We start from the raw sequence: 23,213 nt of genomic DNA, 5'->3' as shown, positions 1-23,213 counted from the left end.
TGTCTAATGTTAACATTTGTTTGATGATCTGAAACATGTAAGTGTGACAAATATGCAAAAAACTAAGAAATCAGGCAAGGGGGGCAAATACTTATTCGTGGCACCGTATAAAGAGCACATATATCATAAGAAACATAAACTAGTGATACTACATCTGCAGTGCACCGTCTTGTGGCGTCTCCACTGCATTTCATAAAGAGATCAACAGCAGCCTCTAGTGGCGAGAACACACAGAAAAGTCCATTTCCTATCGACCAGTGTTTACCGTCCACACACTCTCCTGTAGGAGCACAAGCACACGGGCTAGCTTGCAAAGCGACCTTATTGATCCCATCAGCAGCCTCTGGACAAATTAGAATGAGGAAACAATCTGATCGCCTTGCTTGATCACTCAGTAGTCGTCACTGTCAGCCTCTTGGTCTGCCTGCGGAAACCACGCGGCATTGATCCTGGGACGAACGGAGACTAAAGTGAGCTCAGCAGAGAGGGAGGGAGAGCAACAACAAAGAGTCAGGGTGATAAAGTGAAGCAAGCTGTGCTGTTGACAATCTTCCCCCACCTCCCAGTGGTGTACCGGCTCTCTGTACAGTAGGCAGGGAATACCGTCTCCATAGGAGCAGCAGACCTTGGTGTCACGTGAACCCTCAGGAACAACGGTGGAGCTGACGAGCACATATGATGCAACTAAACTAACACACAAGCAGAAAGTGCACACAATCTCTAATGCAAGTATTTTAAAAAATGAAAATGATACACAGTCCCCGGGCAAACGCCGTGTTGTTGCTCTTAATTATCCTGCACAGTATTGCAGGGTTATTTATTCCTAATTTGAAGAAGAATTATTGTAGAGGTTTTTGTGTTTTTAATCAAGATTTATAATAATTACTTTTCAGGTATGACAGACATTATAAATTACACTTTTAAAAAAAAAGAAATTAGCTACTGTAATAAAACATGCTTCAACCTCAAACAACAAAAAAACCAAGAGACACATGCGCATAAATATATTTATAAGTATGTCGGTAAATATGTCACTGATTCGATGATTTAATTTCCCCTCCTTGTATCTTATGGGAAAAAATGTCGACACGGATTTTTCTATCTAGGCTTGTTTTTGCGACCATATAAGGTCACAGGTGAGACATTTCAGCGGCACACTGATGGATGATCCAGCAAAAAGAGGCCTGCTGTTGCTTTGCTCGTTTGTTTCGCTGGTAGCGGTGGCTGTAAACCACGAGATGGCCTGATTTTACCTGAACTCACTTGAAGCTGAGGATTTATTGTTATTTAACAGTAACTTTAAAAAAACATTATTTTGTGACAATCATCCTGTCAGTCATTTTAGTCAGTCTAAAATGTAAAATATATCACAGGATTAAAAAAAAAAAGGTTCAGCTTTTAAATTTTATAACATAAAATATAAAACACGATTTAGAAAAATTGTGATTTAGCCTTTTCTACAAAAAAATACATTTCAAGTCCATAACAACCATATTTGTTACCAAAAACACCTACTCCCTTTAATCACAGAAGTCTTAGGCGACCTCTTCTGTAAATGCACCTTCAGAAAATGGCAGCAGCTGCATTTCTTTAACAGCCACAGGCTTTAAGTTTGTTAATCCGGTCCTCAGATTTCTATTTAAAGGACTCTGTAATGAATAGAAACACCAACACAATCTGGTTTGGAGGTTTTAATAACTATTTGTCACATTTGTCATATTCATAAATACTGACAGCATTATAAGTACAAATTACTATTCGTCCCTACATATAATCGTAATAAAGTGGAGTTTCCACTTAATCCTCTGCTGCAGTAGCACATTTTCACCAACAGGGTGAGCCAAAGGGCCATCAGAGAATTTGCAGTGCTATGACTGCAGACCTGGTAGAGATGCTTAGCTCATGCACTTTCCCTCCCTGCCACACGACACAGAAAGGCTTCATTGTAGCGACTCAGCTCTTCATGCTGCTCAACAAATGCATATCTGTCTTTCAGGGCATTGTTATGCACAATCTCACCCTTATTATCCAGCACAGGTGGTAAATGTGTAGTCAGACTACTACACACCGTGGTCTCCCCACACAGGCAAAGTGGAAAAGTAAAGGAAAACAATTGAGTCCTTGACCCATACAGTGGCTCTGTTTGGCTGTGGGGGCATTTTGCTGGTATGGTTTGCAGTTCTTCTTTATCCATAGAGGAACGTGCAATACAGGATGATACTATCTCAGTATTTTAAGATGACAGCAAATCACTCTTTAAAACAACCTATTTTATACCAAAAACGAATCCACAAAGACCACGTAAATAGTCTGAAAGCAGTGAGTCAAAGGAAAAGCAGAGCTTAAGCAGAAGACTGTGTTTGTACATGACAAGGTTGTGTCACACCTATTACACAAGTCCTGTCAACAACTAGTGGTACATCCCAGAGGGACTTGTTTTTATTCCTCCAGCCTAACATGAAACTACATCTTGAAAGCAGAAATCAAATACAGAATCAATAGAAAGTCCTGGGGAAATACCATTTAGCCTTGTGTTAAACTGAAAGAGCAGGATTTCCAGACAGAAGTTCTTCTATGTACATAACAGTATGCCCGCCATTACGGCAGCATTGGGACCCCCGGGGATGTACGAGCATTCAGAAGAAGGCACTGGCTAAGAATGGAGTCATGTTGTACTATTACAGCATGGCTCCATCACAGATAAAACGCAAATGTAAACAAAGAATTTAAGCAGAAAACTGTGAGTGGCATTTGACAGTTTTTCTTGCTCTTTCTGCAAAATCGTAAACAGTTTCCATCTATTTAGAAACAATTTGCCGACTTCATTTGAACTTTTTTGCAAACCTGGTCTCACCCAGTAAAACATATTTTTGCAAAGAGATGCTCTTCTACTTTATAATGCTACAGCAGAGTTGTGTTTAACATTTCACATCTTACCCAATATCACATTTACTTAACTTCTTACTTGATTCACACTTCTTGTAATCATGCTGGATAAGTAAGAAGTGAAACTGGACACTTTCAAAAGGAAATAACAGTATTACACAAAGTCATGTGAAAAAGAAACATTTCACAGGACTCTATGCAGTCCTCTGCAAACTAATTACACCCTTGCTGCTTCCATAGGAATTAAGAGGGTAAGCAGCAGCCAGAAGCTGCTAATTAAATGAATTTGATTAATTGATTATCCAGCAACTGTGACCACTGCTATAAATATAGATCTTTAAATCTGATGTTTTGGTAGTTTGATAGTCTGAAGCATTCAGGCATGCTAACACAAAGCCAAAGTGTTCCCACGAGTGGACCTAAAATACCCGAAGGTTAGAGCACACAACGTTCAGAAAAAGTGCAGAAAACACAAGGGCTACATCTCAGATTCTACTGGCCCCATTTATCATGTTAAATGTTAAAATTCATGACAGTACAAATAGAAACAAGTATGGCGTCTTTGAAACCGTTACCAGGAGAAAGTCTTTTCTCTCTATAAAAACATGGCAGCACAGCTTAATCAGAATCAGAATCAGAATACTTTATTAATCCCGAAGGAAATTAGGGTTACAGCAGGTAGCACGCTAATGGCGCATGCCAAGTTTGCAAAGTTGGATCTGACCAAACAATAAAGCTTCTGCAACAACGTCTTTTAGGTAGACCATCCAAAAATGGAGATGTGCCATGATGCACAGCACCATGTTTGGAGAAAATCAAACACAGTGTATCAGGCGCAAACACTTCAAGCATGGTGGTGGAGGGATCATGATTTGGTTTGTTTGCAGCCAAAACCACCAACAACCATGAGCTCCTCTATATGCCAGAGTATTCCAGAGTCAAATGTGAGGCCATCTATTAAACAGCTGCAGCTTACATACAATTCTTTCACGCAACAGGACAATAATCCCAAACATACAGGCGAATCTGCAACAGAATGACTGAAAATTTTAAAAAATAAAAAATAAATAAAAAAAAATCAAGGTGTCGCAATGGCCCAGTCAAAGAGATGTGCCGACTGACATGGTGCAATAAGACCTCAAGAGAACTGAATAAGGTCTCTTCAAGAAATGGATGTCCAAACTTCAATGATTTTGAAGCAACTTTTGAATGAGGAGCAGGCCTCCACAACAATGTGAGAGACTGATATTGTCACAGTCTGGCAGTTCTCCGCTGTTGTGTATGTGTGTGATGTTTTGTGTGTTTCTCCCTTCCTCCCCTCCCCGTGTTTATGTTTTGTTACAGGACGATCGGGACCCGGAAGCTTGGGCACCGAGGGCAGTTCATCCTGGAAGCGTTCCCGCGCTGGAGCTTGCCACACCTGCAGCTCATCAGCTGCTGCCAGGTGTAGCTGATTACAGTCTGCACCAGCGTCCCTTCTTAAACAAGTAGCTGAGCTTCAGTCGACGGTGGATCGTTGAGTTCGACTCATTAGCACAGCCACGGCTTTCTATTTTTGAAAACCTCTTTACCGAAAGGTACCTAGTCATCGTTTGTGTTTTGGAATTTTTTCACTAGGAGTCGAGAGCGGGGTGTTGCACGGGAGCAGAGCCACAGCGGGGGATCGGAGTTTGTTGTCGTCACGATTCACGCCATGCACGTTTGCACTGTGAGGAATTCGGGAGGAATCATCTTGGGAGCCACACTGCTGGAGCTTGCACATTTATTGTTCACTGTAAATAAATGAACTGCCTTTTTAGAGTCCTCTCCTTACCTCAGACGTGACAGATATACAGAAAACAATTAATTCAATTCAATGACTTAAGTAGGTGCAGCTAAAATGGCTCTGCAAGCTATTAAATAATGGGGTGTACTTAGGTTTCCATTTCGTTTTTCACATGACTGTAAAAATAATCCCCTGATAATATCAAGTTAGTGCTACTAAAGGTTGTTCTGCAGGCTACTGAATCGTGCGATGTGAAAGCTTTCTTTTTTACATGACTGTATATAAATCCTGTAAGATACAAAACACATATAAAACATACACACTTACAACATGTGTTGTTCTATTTCTTTTTCTTATGTGAATGCAAGATGAGCTGAACAATCCATTCCCAGCTGATTCTCGTTTACTGTAATCTTGACTCTTTACTGTGTTTCTGTATATCAATTGGACCCCCCCAATACAACTGTCCTCCGTTAAGTGCCGGTATTGGGGGGGTCCAATTTGTAATTTTTACTCCATATATTTTCAAACTTTATAGAATTTCAAGAGTTTTGATGTGTTTAATAGTTTTACCACGTTTTGAGAACACTTTGGAAGGATTCAATAAACGTGAAAAACTGTAAGAGTGACGCTGCATATTTTAACTGTGAAAACCAGGAAGTTTAATAAAATAAACATAGCATAATTACATTTATTTAGTTAACTATCTGACCACTGACACCTCATTGTCTGCCCAAAAATAATGAGGGCTAAATTTGTGGCCAATTCTCACAGGAAAGCAGAGAGCTTTGAATTGCAGTGGATCTAAAATTAGCTCCAACCAGTGACCCAACACTGACTTCACGCCTTCCTCAACATATGAAGAGGAACAAGTGTGGGAGCTGTCAGCCCACAGGGTACTGAAATACAGCAACAGTTAAATGTTAAGGATAACTTCATCAGAAATAATTTATGCTAACTTGTCAAATGTTACATTAAAGCCACCACCTTGGAAAGGAAATTAACTGAATACATTAACTGCAATCTACAAGCTTCATCTACATAAAATGGGACAGGGTGAAAAAACATGGACAGTGTGGACAGTGCTCAGTCCACAGTTGCACAAAGCTCTGAATGAAAAGTGATTTACAAACAGAAAAAGGGCAGAAAGCCTTTGGCTTAATGAAATCATTTGCTTACTATGCAAAGCATTTTGCACAGAGCACAGGGGACATAGTAAAAAAAACAACATCAGCAAACGCCTGTAGTTTGTAAAAATGGGAACCTCTCTTCAGTGCTACTAGCATTTGTGGAATGGTTGAAGTAAGGTTAAATTTCTCACACGAAACCTTTACTCAAATGTAATAAAGTATATTACTACTACACATCACAAGATGTATGAAAATAAGAGATTAAACATATCATATTTATATTTATGTCAAAAACCGTGTGTCTGGCATATGGCCTACAGGCAGGATGACATTCAGAATATGTTAAGCTTGTTATTAACATGTAATCCATCTGCGCGGATGGGAATGGTCACTAGCAGGGTGCCCTGTCGGCATGTGGTCTGCAAGTGGCACACTCGACTGCAAAAAGCACAGAATCAATCCAGTCTTCAAGCTCCGTATTCATCATATAATTAAAGCTTCTCATTGCTCACCCATATGTTGGCGCAAATAAAATAGGGGTTCTTGCAAAGCTGGTCTGAACTAAAACGCTTTGCTGCACAAGAGTAAAAGGGGGAATCTATGCATGTCACAGCAAAGTAGTCAATATGGTATCTTCCAGATCAGTGGTGGGATTATAGGCCATCCCCCCCTCTTTTTTAAAATATCTTCCTCGTATTTAAAGATTAGCACCAAATACGATTACTTACAATCTCGCGTGTAATATATCGGCTTTTCAAGAAAACTGCTTGTGCTCGCAAATGAAATGTCACATAGCCTGAGCAGGTGTTTTCCTGCCATGAATGAGTTGCTAGCAAGCAGTAGCTAACGCTAGGCTGCTATTGCATAGGTCAGGTGGAAGAATCAAAGCACAAGGAAACAATCTGGCAGTGTGACCATCCAGTTAACTTTCAGCGTCACTGCAGCGTTTACAGTGTAGTCGAATGAGAGCATTTTTATTCAATTTTGTAACATAAAAACAAATAATATATTCCCTAATGACACAATTACTCAAAGACAACATAATGACCCCCAGGCTATTCTACAGCTAGCTTAGCTGTAATGCCTAGCGAAGAATGCACAGGCGAAAGCAAAGTAGCCCCTCAACGTTACCTTATTTATTCCGAGCGCTGGCAGTGTAGCTTCTGCTGCTCTCATCCGGACGACACAGCCACCGTTTGGAGAAGTCTTTGCAGAAGCCCTCCAGTCACTGGACTGTTTACAAGACTTTAACAGTGCCTGCTTCGTGTAACCGCCACTAAACAACAAACAGACGTTGGCTGACAGACAACAAAAATCTGTATATTGTAGTGCTCTTGTGTGCTAGGAGTGCTGGAGCGAGTCCATGGGCAAAACCATTCGGTGTTTAAGAGTGGGGGGGGAAGCCTGAAGGAAGTGCTGAAGTTTGCATTCGCAATCTGGCAACTACGTGACATTTAGCACCCTGAGCGGCTTATATGTTAAGTCAGCACATATTATATTTATCTACTAAGTAGCTGTGAAGGAAGGGAAAAGTGATACCACTACTGCGAATGAGATTTCGTACATCTTCAGGTCGTTGTTTAGTGTAGGTACAGCTCTTCCTCCTCAACTCACTGATACAAACACAGGGCAGCTACCTAGCAACTGTGTCGCTGACCATGGTGCTAAAAACAACCCTGCATTTAATGGGCGCGTCCCGCTCCGAGTTCATTAACGTGTCCAAAACTACAGCCAAATGTGCCACATTTTTAGACTCGTGGGGAAGAACCTGTATTTTCGGAATACTAGTTTATGATAAAGTTTTATGACAGATGTGAACTAAAAAATTTATCATAAACTTATTTTATTTTATTTTTTATTTATTTTTTTTGGGGGGGGGTGAGAAGCTTAAAGTGTTTGTTTGTTTGTTTGTTTTTTATTTATTCTAGAATAACAGTACGGCTTTTCCTTTAACAAAAGGGTCGCCACAGCAGGTAGCTCAGCATGTTTGATTTCATTCACCTGACACGCTTCCTCCCTAAAGAGAGATTTGTGTCTCCAGCTGGAACTGAACTAGCAACCCCTGTTTGCCGAGCAAATTTCCAAACTACTGGTTATAATCTTTTATCATCCGTTGTTATATTCTTATAACCGTCTTATCTGCATTTCAGTTAACAGTGACGCCTCACAGCATGAAGCCCATGGGTTTAATCCAGCATAGGGCCTTATTTGTATTGGTCTTATATATTCTCTGTGTACACCTAACCTCTCACCCTGTGACAGCTAGGTAGGCTCCAGCCCTCCTTCAACCTTAAATTGGATAAGCAAAAGAGAAGGGTTGGATGGATGCATGGATGGGTTCTCTCTGGGTGCTCAAGAATCCTCCCACAGTTTAAACACATGCATGGGGTTATGTATGAGTGGTTGCCTGTCTGTCTGTGTTGGCCCCATCTCGCCCTATGACAACTGGAATGGACATCTTATTTTGTGAGCAGCTGTATTTTTGTGATATCAGCTTAGATTTATATGTGTGTGTTTATCCTTTAAAACTTGCTTTAATAAATTCATTTATTGCAAGTAGAATGACAAACTTCTGTTAAATGCCAAAAAATGACACAGTGGCCATCAGGTCAAAGGCCATATTAAATCTTTTTATGAAAACAAACATTAACTTGAAAGACGTTTCTATTGAAGAGGTGAAACGCGAAAAGAAAATATAGTCAAATATGCCAATAAAAACAAGAGCCAAAAACAGCAACACATTAGGTTACAGCAGTTTTACATAATCAGTATAACGTAGACATAAGTCCACTATTTCTGACTGGTACCTGAAGGCAACATTGCACCGAGCAAGCCTTGCCGGGGTATTCCCATATGACCTGAACGCAGCACAAAACGACAGCAGTCAGAGGTGAAAAGTCTGGATCATGTTGTCATTCCAGCGGAGGCATACTTGAATGACAAAAGGACCTTGATCAACAAGGCGGTGAGCAGAGCACATCGAAGTTCTGTGCACAAAGGGAAGACATTGATGTCGTTTTCAACCAGCCAGCTAGCAAAAGCTGATATTTGTTAGCTAGCTAACGGAGTACCCCCCGTTAGCTAACCGCCACCATCATCGCTCCTAGCCAGCTGTGGATCGCCCTGTCTTCCTACCATGGGAAACGCAGCAACTGCCAAGAAAGGCAATGAACAAGAAAGCGGTGAGCACCTGGAAAGCATCCAGCTGGCCTCGCAGCCATTTAACATTAGTTATTGTGCAGTGTGAGCTTGCTTATAAAAGTGAGTGGAGAGCAGCCTTTAGCAGTTGTCCAGTGTTAGCGGGAGACTACAGTAATATGGTTTGCAGAGAAGAACCATCTTTGGTAGGGCAGTTTATGAGGTGTGTTTGCGGTCTCGTAATGATTCGTGTTTGTTTACCTCAGCGGAAAACGGTGCTACAGTTTTTACAGTCAACTAATTATTGAGAAGGATAATCAAGGATGTGGTAGTGTGATCCTCAGCATCATATTCTTTGGTTATCCAAATCAGTCTGTGTTAAAGACAGCATCTCAGAATAAACTGTATTAAGGCTATGCACTATAACACTATAACGATTAAACGACAAAGCATCGTTTGCAGTTTCCAAAGGGCGAATATCGCGTGTGTAGACCCAGATAACATCAGCAAACATTTGTTTCCACTGAAGCCGCAGAACAAGGCCTGGTCAGTGCTAACAACAGGTATCTGATAACCACTGACTCACAAGCTGACCAGAATGCTGCTTGATGTGGTTAAACCAGATTAATGGTCGTGTAATAAAACACGTAATTGCTTTGTTTTCCACACAGTGGCTGCATAAAAAGAAATGACACTGTCTTTCCCACCTGGTTAACACTGATGTGCCAAGTCAGCTGTCAACAAGTCTGCTGTAAATTAAAGCGTTAATGCCTCTGATCACTGCTTTCTTATAGTGATATTAAAGTGTTGTCCTGATACTGTAACATCCAAAAACAGCAAAATCTTAGTCACACTGCGACTACTGGAGAGGAATTTTGCATCCTAAAGCACTCTATTAATCACTTGAAGACGTAGCCAGAAGGCACTCTGTTGTGTTTGTGAGTAGTGACCAGCCTAATCCATTAAACTGTGCCATTCCAAGTGTTCTGTCTGGAGAGCACTGTTCTTGACCTGCTTTCTGTTTGGCACTTGTTCACACAGTCTTAGCGACTCATGAGACCTGTAGTTTCTGCAGGGAGGGGCTTGGAGTTGAGTAGAATAACACTGTGATGAATGAAGAAACTTAACACACTGTTATTCTGTGTTATCTAGATTTCTGTTCAAATATTACACATTAAATTAAACTTATCAATACTGGATTTATAGGTACAGAAAAAAATGTTTTGCCATCAGGATGTTGGTCAGTATGGTTCCCACATATACACATGCAGATGTGGTCAGGTGTTTACATCCACTCATCATGGAAGTGAATATCATGGCAATTTTGGGCTTTTGATGATTTCTTTGAAGTGTTCTTTTTTCAAGGTAGACTGATTGTATGGTATACGTCTTTAATGACTTTAAAAGCAAGAATTGGATCAAAAGTTTGAATATTTTCTTTAATCCACACAGGGTCAAAAGTATGCATACCAAATATATATATGACTTTTAAAAAGTGTAAATGGTAACTGTTTTTTTATATAGCGCTTTCCTACTCTATCTGAGCACTCAAAGCACTTTACGCAACTCGCCTCATTCATTCATTGACACAAGCGTTTTGTGCTATGCTTTTTCTATATAAATGCTTTCTATCTAACATTCACACACATTCATACTCCAATGGATGCATCAGAGAGCAACTCGGGGTTAGTGTTTTGCCCAAGGATATTTGGCATGCAGGCTGTGGCAGCCAGGGATCGCACCAACAACCTTTCAGTTAGCAGATCACTACCTCTCTTTGCCAGCATTTAAAATAATTTGTTTGTCAGTACTTATTGGGATGGACCAATACTCAGAGTAATGGGAAAGTCCAAGTGCAAATCTAAGATTGAAAGTTGTAGATGTACAAAAGCTGAGGTATCTAAACCACATACAGATTTTAAGACAATCAATTCAAACAACTGTATGAAATTACAAGTTAATTGGATGTGTCACCACTCTGCCAAAGTCAGAAAGAATACCCAAATTCTCACCCGCAGATGAGAGTATGTTCAGGAACAACCCAGGAATCATTAAGGCTCAACCCTGTCATGAACTGGAAACTGCTGGAACACTTGTATCACTGTCTGCAATGAAGCAAGTCTTATAGTGCCATGAACAGAGGCTGAACTGCTACTAGTGGTACTGGTACATTTCACAAAGAAGGAGGACTACCTCCAGATTTGTCAACTTCACCTCAAACTGCTAAATTTTTGAATCCTTGACACAGTTGCATATTCCAACAGTTCCAGCAGGTCAATGATCCAAAACACATCAGAACTGGTTTTGGAATGAATAGAGAGGGCTAACATTTAACTTCTGGAATAGCCTTTCCAAAAGACCTGACCTCAACCCTACTGGGTCTGTGCCAAAACACCAACCAGTTTTAACAAACTCTATTAACCCTCTCAAGAAGAGTGTGGTCAAATACAAGAATTTCGCCACAGTCTTGCTGATTGCTACCAAAGCCAGTTGGCCATAGTGCAACGTGGAACATTTAACCAAATAATTGTGACTTGCGATCAGAGAAAATCCAAAATGGATTTTAAAGGCACTGAAGATGACAATAATTTCTCCCTAGAAAAAGGACAGTTCAAAGAAATCATCAAACGTCCAGAATTACCATGGCATTTATGCCCATGATGAGTGTATGTAAAAGTCTGACCACTACTGTATACTTTGCAAGTGATTATAAAAAAGACAAAAGGATAAGATCATTGTTTTATTACTTCCCAACAGCAGTATATTCGAGAAAATACTTTGCAACTCACCATAAAGATAGCACTTGATTGCACACTAACATCTGCTCTGCTGTGATCGTACTCTGCTGCATGTGCTGCAGATAGTGCTGAAAGTATTGTAAACAACAGAGTCAGAGCTGTTCTGCAGGACAAGCTACGAGTTCACTACATTCTACACTGTTTTCTTAAGTTCCCTATTACCAAATATCAAACAACATCAAGATTTTTCCCCGACTAAGAATGGACGTTTGGTCGCCAACTATGCCAACACCAGTAAATATGTGCCATTTTCTTTATCTGCTTAAACGACAGGATTCCACTTTTATTGCTGTTACCCAAATTGGTGTTAAGCCCCTCCCAAAAGTCACCTTTTTACTGCCCCAGTATTTGCAGAAGTGTGCTTTAAAGGGTCAGCTCAAAAGAGTGACTTGGAGCAAATAGGAAAGCTCTTTAAAAAACTGCATTGTAAAGCATAACCACCAGAGAGCACAATAAGCCAGAGATAACTTCTCTTTCATGTTTCTAGTGGGTGTAACAGGCTTACCGATGTCTTATCAGTCGTCTGAATTAACCCGCTGCACTGTGGTTTTGACAGGACTTTGCATGCATGCTATTTTAATTTTGTATATCTTTATCAAACCAGTGTTATCTCTTGTGAGTGAGATAAAAGAAAATGCCTTTAAATGATTCTGCACAGAATTACTGGACATGCAGTTGGCCATTGAAACTGAAGCAGAGCACTTGAACAGGAAGCTTAACTTTATGTGGTTAGCCAAGCATCGCAGAGCCTTTGAGCACATACAGGAAGTCCCATCGATGCTCTGTCTCAAAACGTACTCACTTTGCCTGTGAGCCATCGTTCTCACACACCAAAATATTTGCCTCAAAATGTCCCAGGGAAAGGATCAGTCCTTCGCCAGCCGTTTTTTTAACAAATACAAAAGTAAAGGTAGCCAAGAGAACAGAGTACAGGAGAGCGACGTGCCTCATATCTCTGAGTTCACCATCATGTGGGATAAGTGCAGTAAGTGCAGTTCATTGCTTTACTCTTAGATTTGCCCGCCACTTCTTGGGTTTCAGGTTTGCATTTTCTACCTTTATAGTTCCGTAGAAACACTTATTAAATCAACTGATTCTGTATAAATTGCATTATTTCGAATTGTTTTTTTGGCACGCCTCTATTTTTGTCATTTGCAAGAAGCTGCCTAGTTTCATTACTGCTTTTAACTATTTAGAGGTACCTTAACCATCAATTTAACAACCTGTATTTGTCCATTTTTTTAGATCTACCAGAGAAGGCATAACGCTTTGTAGTGCAGCCCATTTGTGGTGCTTCAGCTGCTTACATTGTCTTAATATCTGTGTCTTGTCGTTGTGTAACGTTTTGCAGGAAAGAAATGCATTTTATGTAAACCTTTAAAATGTCTCTTCAATCAGAGTTGTCCTTTGTTCTTCACAGACCAAAGAAGCCTCTAAAAGTGGCACAAAAGATAGAAAGAGTTCGATTTAATTGCTGAATACAGTCTAGTGTTAAAAAAAGACTGTGGGCTAAAATAACTGCTTGTTGCTCAATTGTTTAAAAAAAGAAGAAAAAAAAGAAACTATTTTCTTGATGTTGCACAATAAGACGTAAACTTCCTTAAATATTTTAGCTGACGTTTTCAGAGACGATAAAGGAAGTCACCAAACCAAAATAATCACATTACTTCAGTGTAGAAGAGTTTTATAAGTTTTAAATTTAGTCTGGCGGTAGGCTTTGCCTTACGTTGTCTCCTCTGTTATCATTTTGTTGTGTGAATCTAAAATGTGTTTTACATTATTTTCTTTCAAGACTTCATAAATGCTTCTTCCTCTCTTTCTCTTCTCCATCATTTCCATCCATGTGGATGAATGTTCCTGCAAACCCTTGGTGAACTGTAGAGACTTTTGGTATGCTCATTTTTCCATGAGGCGTCCCGAGTCAAAGAGTGAAAGTTTGTTGTCTCACTTTTAGTCAAACGCAGCCTTGACTGTATAGATTTAAATTGGTAGCAACATACCAAAGTGTAGCGGCACTGTAGGCACCATCTGATGGCTCTTTGACTTTGGAAAGCTCATGTCTGCAGTGACTTTCACAGTACGCTGTCTTTCTGTGGCTTGCTCTGTAGTCTCAGATCTGTTCTGCATTTTGTCTGTCTCACTACCTGCCTCACTGCCTTTACCCCCACCTCCTCCTGAAAGAGATGCAGAATAGCTTGCCTTTAAATTGGCCAACTTGTAAAGTCCTCAGAGCTCTTTGCATCACTTTATGAATTAACATGTCCTGCTAAGGTGTGTGGTTTGAGGGTTTGGGTTGTTTTTTTTCAATAGAAATATTTTTTCCTCTTTTGTCAAGTATGACATTTCCTCCCTGGTACTTGACCTTTGCTTGACCTTGCCTTGATTGTGTGAACTGCCCTTGTTTGTTTTTCTTGAACATGTTAAACTATCCCAGTTTGTTTTCCTGAGCATGTGCACTGACCTTGTCCGGTTATCTAAACTCTAATTCTAATTATCAAAACCGATCTTTTCTTTTATAGTGAAAGAGTTCTTAGCTAAAGCCAAAGAAGACTTCTTAAGAAAATGGGAGTGTCCACCACAGGTGGGTTGTTGTTTAAGGGTAATGTATAAACGTTTTCTCTGATTAGTACACTTTTTTATTCTTATTTGAGTAAAAATGAGAGATTCAGTTGTGCCTCGTCATTTCCTTCTTGTTGACTTGAATGCTGGCTGATTGCATAATTGTGTCAGAGGCATGTGCTTCAAAAACATTTCCATTAAGCTTGTGTTTTTGAGCTACAGTGCATGAAGATAAACAGCTAGTGGCTTCCATAAGTACACATAGTTTAACATTTGCTAGTGTTGGTTGTTTTCCTGCCACTGATAATGTGTTTCCTTTAGTGCACAACAAGCCTGGATGACTTTGAAAGGTTCAAGACCCTGGGGACTGGATCATTTGGACGAGTAATGCTCGTGAAACATAAAGCAACAAACCAGTTCTATGCCATGAAGATCCTGGACAAACAAAAGGTAAGCGAATGGCTTGCATTTGCATCCATAAGAGCTGGTGTTGTAAACTGCAAAGATGTTGTGTTTCTCATAAAAGGAAATGGAGCGTTTCCTCTCAGCACTAACATTATGTTTTTGAAAACCTCAAAGGCGCCTCACGCCGCAGTTTCGATCTTTAAATACTGATGTGAAAGTTTAGAGGCAGATTGGCTTGCCGGTAGTGCTCATGTAGCAACCTCGTGTTCCCCTGAATTTCACCATCAGCTCAAGAGGTGAACCTGTCTAGCTTTTGGTTTCGCTCAACAGTTACAACCACAGCTTTCACACTTTTTTTCCACTGTATGGATGTTATTGTTTGTTTCTGCAGCCATTACTTTCCACTAACGTCCTCCGGTACAGCATGAGACTATACCGTCGACAACATAAACTGTATATCCTCTAAATGTCCTGCTGAGCGATGTCTCACAGTTTGTTCGGGTTGGTGATGTCTTGATGTCTCAGAATTAACAGTAAGCTTATAACCAAAAGCATTTTCTACTTTCAGCTTTTGGCTGCATAGCTCGTGGTGTGCACAGCGTCACTGGGCAGCGGTTTCTGCAAGGTTTTGTGCATCAGCTCGTGTTAAATAGATTTTTTATCTTTCGACTGCGTGACCACGCAGCAATAACAGGACTTAAACACCACAGGAAGTTCTTAGTGATGGATTATCTATCTTAAATTGAATAGTTTGATTTTAATCCCTCACCAAAATTTACTCTAAACTGTGTGGAGAGTCACGGAAACACAGTTAAAAAAATATAAAAATGTAATACGTTTGAAGCTGCGGTAAAACATGGAAAAAAACAAGAGGGCACCTCAAAGAGTTATTAACATCACCTGGAAAATCATCGGCCACCCCTTTCCCTGCCTGAAGGACCTCTACAGCACCCGCTGTCTCAGACGAGTACACAGCATGGTGCCGGTCTGAGGAACACCCGGGACACTGGGCGTTTTATCTGCTGCCCTCTGAGAGATTTGGTCACAGACAAATAAACCCAGGGACAGTTTTTACAACAAGCCAACGACTCTGATCATTGCTAATACCTGACCTGATCTGATTAGCTATTTTCTTATGTTTATGTCTCTGCACACACATTTCATTTTTACACTTATTGTATATATTTTATTCTGTACGGATGTTATTTATTGAGATTACCGCTTGCCTTTATTTTAGCGTGAGTGTGGGACAGCACTCCAACTTCGTTGATATGATTTTTTTTGTTCATGTCTCTGCCTTTTTTCTTTTTTCCCCTTTAGGTGGTGAAATTGAAGCAGATAGAACACACGCTAAACGAAAAAAAAATATTACAGGCCGTCTCCTTCCCCTTCCTCGTCAGACTGGTGTACGCTTTCAAGGTAAGGACAAAACAAAGGTGTAAAGACTGTATTTGTTCCAGACAGTTAATCCTGTCGGTTAATTGGCCAACATGTCGTCATCACATTTAGATTAAATACCAAGTCCCCTGGTTGCTTTTGTCCTGTGACAGAGTTATTTCACACAAGATGACCGAGTCCAAAGAACAGAAACTTAACTTTAAACTGCACATGTGGTTAGTCTCTTGTCCTAATGTCCTTCATTTCTCATATTTATATATATATATGTATATGTATTCTTTAAATTAACAGGACAACTCAAACCTCTACATGGTAATGGAATATGTTCCTGGTGGAGAGATGTTCTCACACCTCAGACGCACTGGGAGGTTCAGGTATTATGCACATAATTATTGTTATCGTTTGGTTGTTTTTTGTTTGCGATTGCTGTTGTAGCCGCAAATAGCTGAACAAAAGCAATTTCAGGTGTTCTGTTTTGGTCTGTCAGAGCTATAAATGAATTAGAAACCTACACCTATATAGTGTTTGACTGAGTTGTCTTTCATTCAGAAGAGACTTTAGTTCCTTCATATTTTCCGTCAGTATCTGACTGTCTGTGTTTCCTTCTCTCAGTGAACACCATGCTCGGTTTTATGCAGCTCAGATCGTGCTCACCTTTGAGTACCTTCACTCCTTAGACCTCATCTACAGAGACCTGAAGCCTGAAAACCTGCTCATAGACCAACATGGGTATATCCAGGTATATAGTCAATGTAAAGAAATAAAAGTAGTGGAAAGGCATCAGCAAATCAGAAACAATGTGTTAATAGGACAGCCTGGGGGCTGAAGCCTTCAGATGTTAGTTTATAGCTGGACAAAACTGAAGCAAGATACATCTTAAAGACTTTAGTTGACATTGTTCTGTGTTTGCAGTCAGTCTAAAACCAGACCTGAGAGGTTGTGACATGTACGGGCTCGATGTTGTCTCTAAAATAACGTTCTATACGTAACGTTCTATAAGTCGTATTAGCCTAAATTATTGTAAATAAACATATAAAGAAGACAGGATTTTTAACAATCTCTACCGGCAGAGATTAGAGCCACTGAAACTGTCACTAGATTAAAAGCCATGATAAAAAGTCTATTACACCGAAACAGATCTGCCAGTCTGAAATGTTGATTCGAGTGGTAAACTCTGCGTTGTAACCTGGTTAAACAGTTTCAGAAAACCACAGTTCTCACAGGTCCTGTGTGTAGTTCAGTGGGTTTTGATTTAGTGCGTTTCTGCCTGTGACAGTAACATTTGTGTCTGTCAAACCTGTGATAGTTCAGTCAACCTGCACTGTTATAGTCCTGCATGGTTACCTTTATGTATTTATTCTTCTTATAACGATTGTGTTGTTTTTCATCTCAGGTCACAGACTTTGGCTTTGCCAAAAGAGTAAAGGGCAGGACCTGGACGTTGTGTGGAACTCCTGAGTATCTGGCTCCAGAGATCATCCTCAGCAAGGTGAGGCTTCATACACAGTTAGCCCATCTTACATGTTTGAATGTCCGGCTGGAGGCTGCTGGGTGATGGTTCAGTTTGTGTGCTGACCTTTGTGCACAAATCCACATTCATATTGAATCAATTGTCATTTAGAAATTCAAACAAACAGCTAATTGATCTCACTCCAGTTAAGCACATTTTTCACTGGCAGCCTTTGACACCGAGTGTCAGCTGATTTCTTTCCTTACAGATTTGAGTCAGTGCTGAGGTTAAATTATTCTCTGTCCCATATAACTACGGGATATTAATACATCAGGATATAATCCTTGTATTAGTCATACAGTGTAGATCTAGAGGCCCACAAAATAAGCCGTGGAGAGAGCTCTACCAGTACTGCCTTTGTTTTGTTTAAAGCTCGTTCTGCTGTAGCACAGAGGCTTTACAACAACGAGCCACTGTCCTGGTCTTTATCTGTCTCGATCGTGGCTCAAGAGTTGGGAGTTCGCCTTGTAATCGGAAGGTTGCCGGTTCGAGCCCCGGCTTGGACAGTCTCGGTCGTTGTGTCCTTGGGCAAGACGCTTCACCCGTTGCCTACTGGTGGTGGTCAGAGGGCCCGGTGGCGCCAGTGTCCGGCAGCCTCGCCTCTGTCAGTGCACCCCAGGGTGGCTGTGGCTACAATGTAGCTGCCATCACCAGTGTGTGTGTGTGTGTGTGTGTGAATGGGTGGGCCATTTACATTCTTCAATATCGCTTCATATGTTTAGAAACGGGGACACTGAACCTTCTCTCCTCGGGGACTGTTTTTGCAAAAAGAGCTTAAGATGGTTAAACATAAATATTAATACATCAGATAAAATAAATAAATAGTAAATTACACATTACTGATCTTTCTTTGAAGTCATTTATTTAAAAAAAACAGTGATGGAATTAATTAACATTGGCATTACATGTTATAATTAATAAAATGAGAGCCTGAGAGTCCATTTTACCAAAAATGTTCTTGAATTAAATATTAAGTATCTGGTCCGGGTCTATAGAGGCCATTCAGGCCTTAGCAGACCCCCTATGACGTCTTCCAGCTAGTTCTTTTGCTACTGGCTCAAAGAAAGTCAGCTCGTTCCCATTAATGTTCAGCGGACATGTGAACTCTGGCTTTAAAACGAAAAGTCTGACACGGAGAGTAGATTATATCATCAGAGGCATCAGTAGAAACATCAGACTAGATAGAAATGACTTTACTATTACTCTGTACTTGGACAAGCGAGTACAGAGGGTGGTCAGTTAAGAGATGCCCCTTATCCTGGAGGTCAAAATTGCAACTGTGCCCTGTGTTGGGCTTCTTTAGCTCTCTGAGTCAGACTATCTCCAAATTTGAGATAATTTGTTACTTTTGCCTTTCTAATTAAAAATAGACCAAGAAAAGTCTTTAAAATTTGATGAAACATTTTTTTTCTTTCAGGGCTACAACAAAGCTGTGGACTGGTGGGCTCTTGGAGTTCTTGTCTACGAGATGGCTGCTGGTTACCCTCCTTTTTTCGCTGATCAGCCTATCCAGATTTATGAAAAAATTGTTTCTGGCAAGGTATGCAAAGATAAGCAGGAGCAATGTTTGAGCTTTACTTTTTCCAATGTTAAAATGCTCTGATATTAGTTGGTGAAGCTAGATGAGTTTAAATATCTGGGGTCAACCATCCAAAATGCACAAGAGAGGTGAAGAAGAGAGTGCAGGTGGGGTGAAGTGGGTGGAGACGAGTGTCAGGGATGATTTGTGACAGAAGGATAGCAGCAAGAGTGAAAGGGAAGGTTTACGAGATGGTAGTGGTGTTGTGATGTGCGGCTTGGAGGCAGTGGCACAAAGAGCTGGAACTCTGGGTGGCAGAGTTTAAGATGCTCAGATTTTCAGTGGGAGTGACCAAGAGGGACAGCACAGGATGAGCGGTTTGGAGACAACGTTAGAGAGGCAAAAAGGAGATGGTTGAACATGGAGCTGCTGGGCCAGAGTAAGACCTCAGAGAAGATTCATGGATGTAGTGAAGGAGGACATGCAGAGGATTGGTTTGGCAGACGAAGATGCTGAGGATAGGGTGGAGGCAGATGATCTGCTGTGGCAACCAGCCAGAAGAAGGAGGACACTGCTGACTACCATCGGGACCAGCTTGCTTTTGGCTTTCCAGTTGTTCTTTAGTGCTTTTAGCTGTTTTATTTCAGCGTAATAAGCGAAACAGTGAAAGTATTTTTCTGCAATTTGTGTTTCATAACCCACATCTTTGATTTATTTATGTATTTTTGCAATTCTGCAGGTTCGATTTCCCTCTCACTTTAGCTCCGACCTCAAGGATCTGCTGAGGAACCTGCTTCAGGTTGACCTGACAAAGAGATTTGGGAACCTGAAGAATGGTGTCAATGACATAAAGAATCACAAGTGGTTCTCCACAACAGACTGGATTGCCATCTATGAGCGAAAGGTTGGTGTTTTTTTTTTTTCCCCAGGGAAAATAATCAGTGTGTTGCTCGCGCTTCCTTTTTTGGATGTGGTTCATATTCAAATGGAAAATTCATATCCTCCTAAATTCTCAGGTTGAAGCTCCCTTCTTGCCAAAGTGCAGAGGACCAGGAGACACAAGCAACTTTGATGACTATGAAGAGGAGGAGATCCGTGTATCGCAAACAGAAAAGTGTGCAAAAGAGTTTGCTGACTTCTAGTGAACGAGCAAGAGTCCCAATCAGGGCTCTTGTGTTTTGGGATATTTGCACTCCGCTGAGGGTTAAGATGGAACTGAGGCCATCACGTGCTCAAACAAATGCCTAGTTCCTTCAGTCCACACAGCCGAATGAGCTCCTTTTTTTGCCATGATCCTGCGTGCTGTTAGCACTAATCTATACACAGGCACATTATGCAGACACCCCTCGTGCTGCAACACCGAGTACCAGACCACGTTCCTGTTGTGTTTCTTTTTTTTACCTTGTTTTCTATGTTTGCCACTGTCTGTGTCCTGTCGTCCCTTATTTAAGTTCTTATTTGAGAAGCAACTTGAAGACGAATATTAATCTTACTTTGAAGCAGCTAGCTGGTGTTGCACATGATGTGGTTTTTAGGCTTTTGGATAACTAAGGGACACTTTTGGGCGTTTTGGGCAGAGCGTTTAAATACCTGATATCTCATTGGCTGTTACACGTTTTCTGTTACGTGACTTAGTTTCCCGTAGGATTCAGTTTAGTATTCCTTAATCAGAAACACTGAAAGTAGATCTAAAGCTAAAGCCAGGATTTGAAAATAGACGGCGCCTCTCGCTGCTGCTCTCCATCTCCGTCCGAAGCCCCTCCCATCAGCCGAGCACAGGCTGCAAATGCAAACTTTTGGCTTCACGCAACATCCAAACCCATCTCTACAAGGTGAAAGTTAGAATTCTAACCCACGGCACCAGTTTGTCTTTATTTCTGTGCTGATGTTCTCCTTCCTTTTTATACCACTTTACCTGGTGTCGTTTGAAAGACCCGTGATAGGCCAGAGTCTCCCGTCACGTGTCGCGTTTCGAGTGGGCTTTAGTGGAGATGCAGCAATAAAGCTCCCTCTAAGATCATTTGAAGCTAAATATGATGAGAGGTTAATATAAATGTTTTCTTTCTTTTTTTTTGTCCAAAAAAATGACAAAAACATGTTGCCTAGCCCAGCTTTAAATATCATTATTTATCCCTCTGTTGCCCTCGAGACCTGAAATTGTGTATTTGTGCATATAGATGTATGATTTGATTTCTTTAAAGAACGTGTTTCCTTAGGGCATGACCACAATTCAATGAAGGGAAAGAAGCGGTGATGGCTTCTTGACGTTTTGGCACGCTCAAAGAAGCGGATCAATATTGACAAGTATTATTATGAAGCAGAAACTTGTCAGTGTTGTGCTGATCAATCTGTAGCATCGTTTATCCATATCTGGTCGCAGGACTTTTCCTTTTTACCTCAGTCTTGGTGTGATATTAGCATAATGGAATGAAGTAATATATTTTTTCTGGTACAACTATGTTAGAGAGAAAGGGAACTAAGAGAATTTGAGTATATCACTGTGCACAACACAACATTTACATGGTTTGTTTTATACATTAGTGCGTTTTTCAGTAATTGAAAGGTCAGGTGGTGATATTTTCGTGAGGTTTTATCATGAAGGGGAAGCAGTGTTGGTCTCATTTAGGTTGCTGTTTGTTTTGTTTTTTTGTCTTTTAACTGCTGTGTTTTGAGCAGAACAATCGCAAGATGTTGTGTACCTGCCATATTTGTTTGTCATTTTTTCATGTTGTATAGATGTGTCACAACAACCTGATAACAGCCTAAAAATGTTCCACTTTTTCGTTTGTTACCTTTTAAATTGTTCCAAAGCCTCAGGCATTCATGGAGTAAACAAGTAAATTGGATATGGGTTAAGAAAGAAACACAACATTCACAAACAGTGAAGAGAAAACTGAAATATCATCACCTTAAAGTGTTAATTCAACTCGGCCACGCTTGATGCTTTTTTTCGCTCTTTGTTTTTTTACATCAGTAACACAGCTGACAAAAATAATAGTTTTCAAAGGAAATAAGCTCATAAGACTCCAAAATATCAGTTACTCCTTTTAATTTATTGTTAAATCATATTTTATAAGGTTTTATGAGCAACTTTCATGACCCATTAATTCTCACTCTTTCCCTGCCGCTAAGTAAAAAACAAACAACTCTCCGGTTACAGGTTAACATATCTAAAGGACTTTTCTTTCATCCAGACATCAGAAACGTTCTTTTCTTTGTGAACAGAGGTTTGTCTCTGCTGTCCACACGAATGTCAGAGTTTGATCCTCACAGCTGTGTGAAAATCGAGTTTTACATTTCACACTGTCAGGAATAGCAGTGCACTATTGACAGTGTTTCACTTTATGTCCCTTAAGTCTTGAGAAGCTTCGTCATAATTTGACAAGATGCTCAAGTATTTGTATGCGAGGAAAATGCAATTGAATCAAGTTCAACAATCATAGAAACCAAATGTGAAAAGATTTGCAGACTGAATGCTATTTTGTAGCATTTTATACATAAATATTGGCAACATGTGAACTTTTATTTTACTGTTTGAGCCCAGCATGTGACATTTTTTTATTTACCCTTGTTTTCATTTCCGAGACAGAACTGTTTCGTATGCTGTTTTATTTATATTTAGAGATAATGAATAAACACTGAAATGTTTAATCGTCTATAGTTCTCATATAAAAGACTCCAAATGTTTTATTTGCAAGTGTTAAAACAGTGAATATACTGAAAAGTTTTATCTGTGTAACTTTTTATTTGCCCTGTTAAGACTTACGTTTATGTACACTGACACCTCAAATGCCTATTTAAAATGATAGCCTTTTGATTTTAACTTCTTTTTTTTTTCATTTCCTTTGTCTAAAGAAAGATTTTTTTTTTTAAAATAATCCTTTAAAAACAGATTTACCAAAAAAGATCCAACAATTTTCTTCTTCTCACTTTGAAGTCTGGACAGGGTTTAATGGTAAAATCCAGAACAAATATTCAAACAGGACTTTGGAAAGCACAGTCCAAAACAGTGTGAGTGTGTGTGTGTGTGTGTGTGTGTGTGTGTGTGTGTGTGTGTGTGTGTGTGTGTGTGTGTGTGTGTGTGTGTGTAAATCTTCCCAGAAAC

At 40.2% G+C, this 23,213-nt stretch overlaps 2 protein-coding genes across 8 annotated transcripts in view; one reads left to right on the top strand and one right to left on the bottom strand.

Moving 5' to 3' along the window:
* Positions 1-7,322, bottom strand: part of ttll7 (tubulin tyrosine ligase-like family, member 7) — a 79,743-nt gene extending 72,421 nt beyond the window's left edge. For 2 of the 5 annotated variants that reach the window (XM_040031342.1, XM_040031352.1), the window contains exon 1: positions 6,913-7,322. The gene's annotated coding sequence lies outside the window, so the exon portion shown is untranslated. The remainder of the gene's footprint in view (positions 1-6,912) is intronic. The other 3 variants (XM_040031371.1, XM_040031377.1, XM_040031362.1) reach the window with 2 other exon arrangements.
* Positions 7,323-8,634: 1,312 nt separating this feature from the next.
* Positions 8,635-22,135, top strand: prkacba (protein kinase, cAMP-dependent, catalytic, beta a). Of its 3 annotated transcripts, XM_040031286.1 has the most exons (11): positions 8,635-8,963; positions 13,599-13,607; positions 14,237-14,298; positions 14,598-14,726; positions 16,002-16,100; positions 16,371-16,453; positions 16,692-16,818; positions 17,473-17,568; positions 19,007-19,129; positions 19,848-20,012; positions 20,125-22,135. In XM_040031286.1, the coding sequence occupies exons 1-11, from the start codon at positions 8,918-8,920 to the stop codon at positions 20,248-20,250; spliced, it is 1,065 nt and encodes a 354-aa protein (XP_039887220.1). In that variant the 5' UTR covers positions 8,635-8,917; the 3' UTR covers positions 20,251-22,135. The 3 variants fall into 3 exon arrangements, with proteins under 3 accessions (XP_039887220.1, XP_039887231.1, XP_039887209.1); XM_040031297.1 differs by lacking the exon at positions 13,599-13,607; XM_040031275.1 differs by lacking the exons at positions 8,635-8,963; positions 13,599-13,607 and adding an exon at positions 10,449-12,702.
* The last annotated feature ends 1,078 nt before the right edge of the window (positions 22,136-23,213 follow it).

Source organism: Simochromis diagramma, unplaced genomic scaffold, assembly GCF_900408965.1.
Source record: "Simochromis diagramma unplaced genomic scaffold, fSimDia1.1 OVJJ01000334.1, whole genome shotgun sequence".
Classification (NCBI taxonomy): domain Eukaryota; kingdom Metazoa; phylum Chordata; class Actinopteri; order Cichliformes; family Cichlidae; genus Simochromis; species Simochromis diagramma.
The sequence above is the reverse complement of the archived record's forward strand: the minus strand, read 5'-3'. Positions and strand labels throughout refer to the sequence as shown.

What these genes read in the sequence shown, in the direction of transcription:
- prkacba (XM_040031275.1), top strand. Translation starts at nt 12,567, where the DNA reads ATGTCCCAGGGAAAGGATCAGTCCTTCGCCAGCCGTTTTTTTAACAAA. An exon ending in AATGGGAGTGTCCACCACAG is followed by an intron (nt 14,299 to 14,597) that starts GTGGGTTGTTGT and finishes TGTTTCCTTTAG; the next exon opens with TGCACAACAAGCCTGGATGA. An exon ending in GACTGGTGTACGCTTTCAAG is followed by an intron (nt 16,101 to 16,370) that starts GTAAGGACAAAA and finishes TTAAATTAACAG; the next exon opens with GACAACTCAAACCTCTACAT.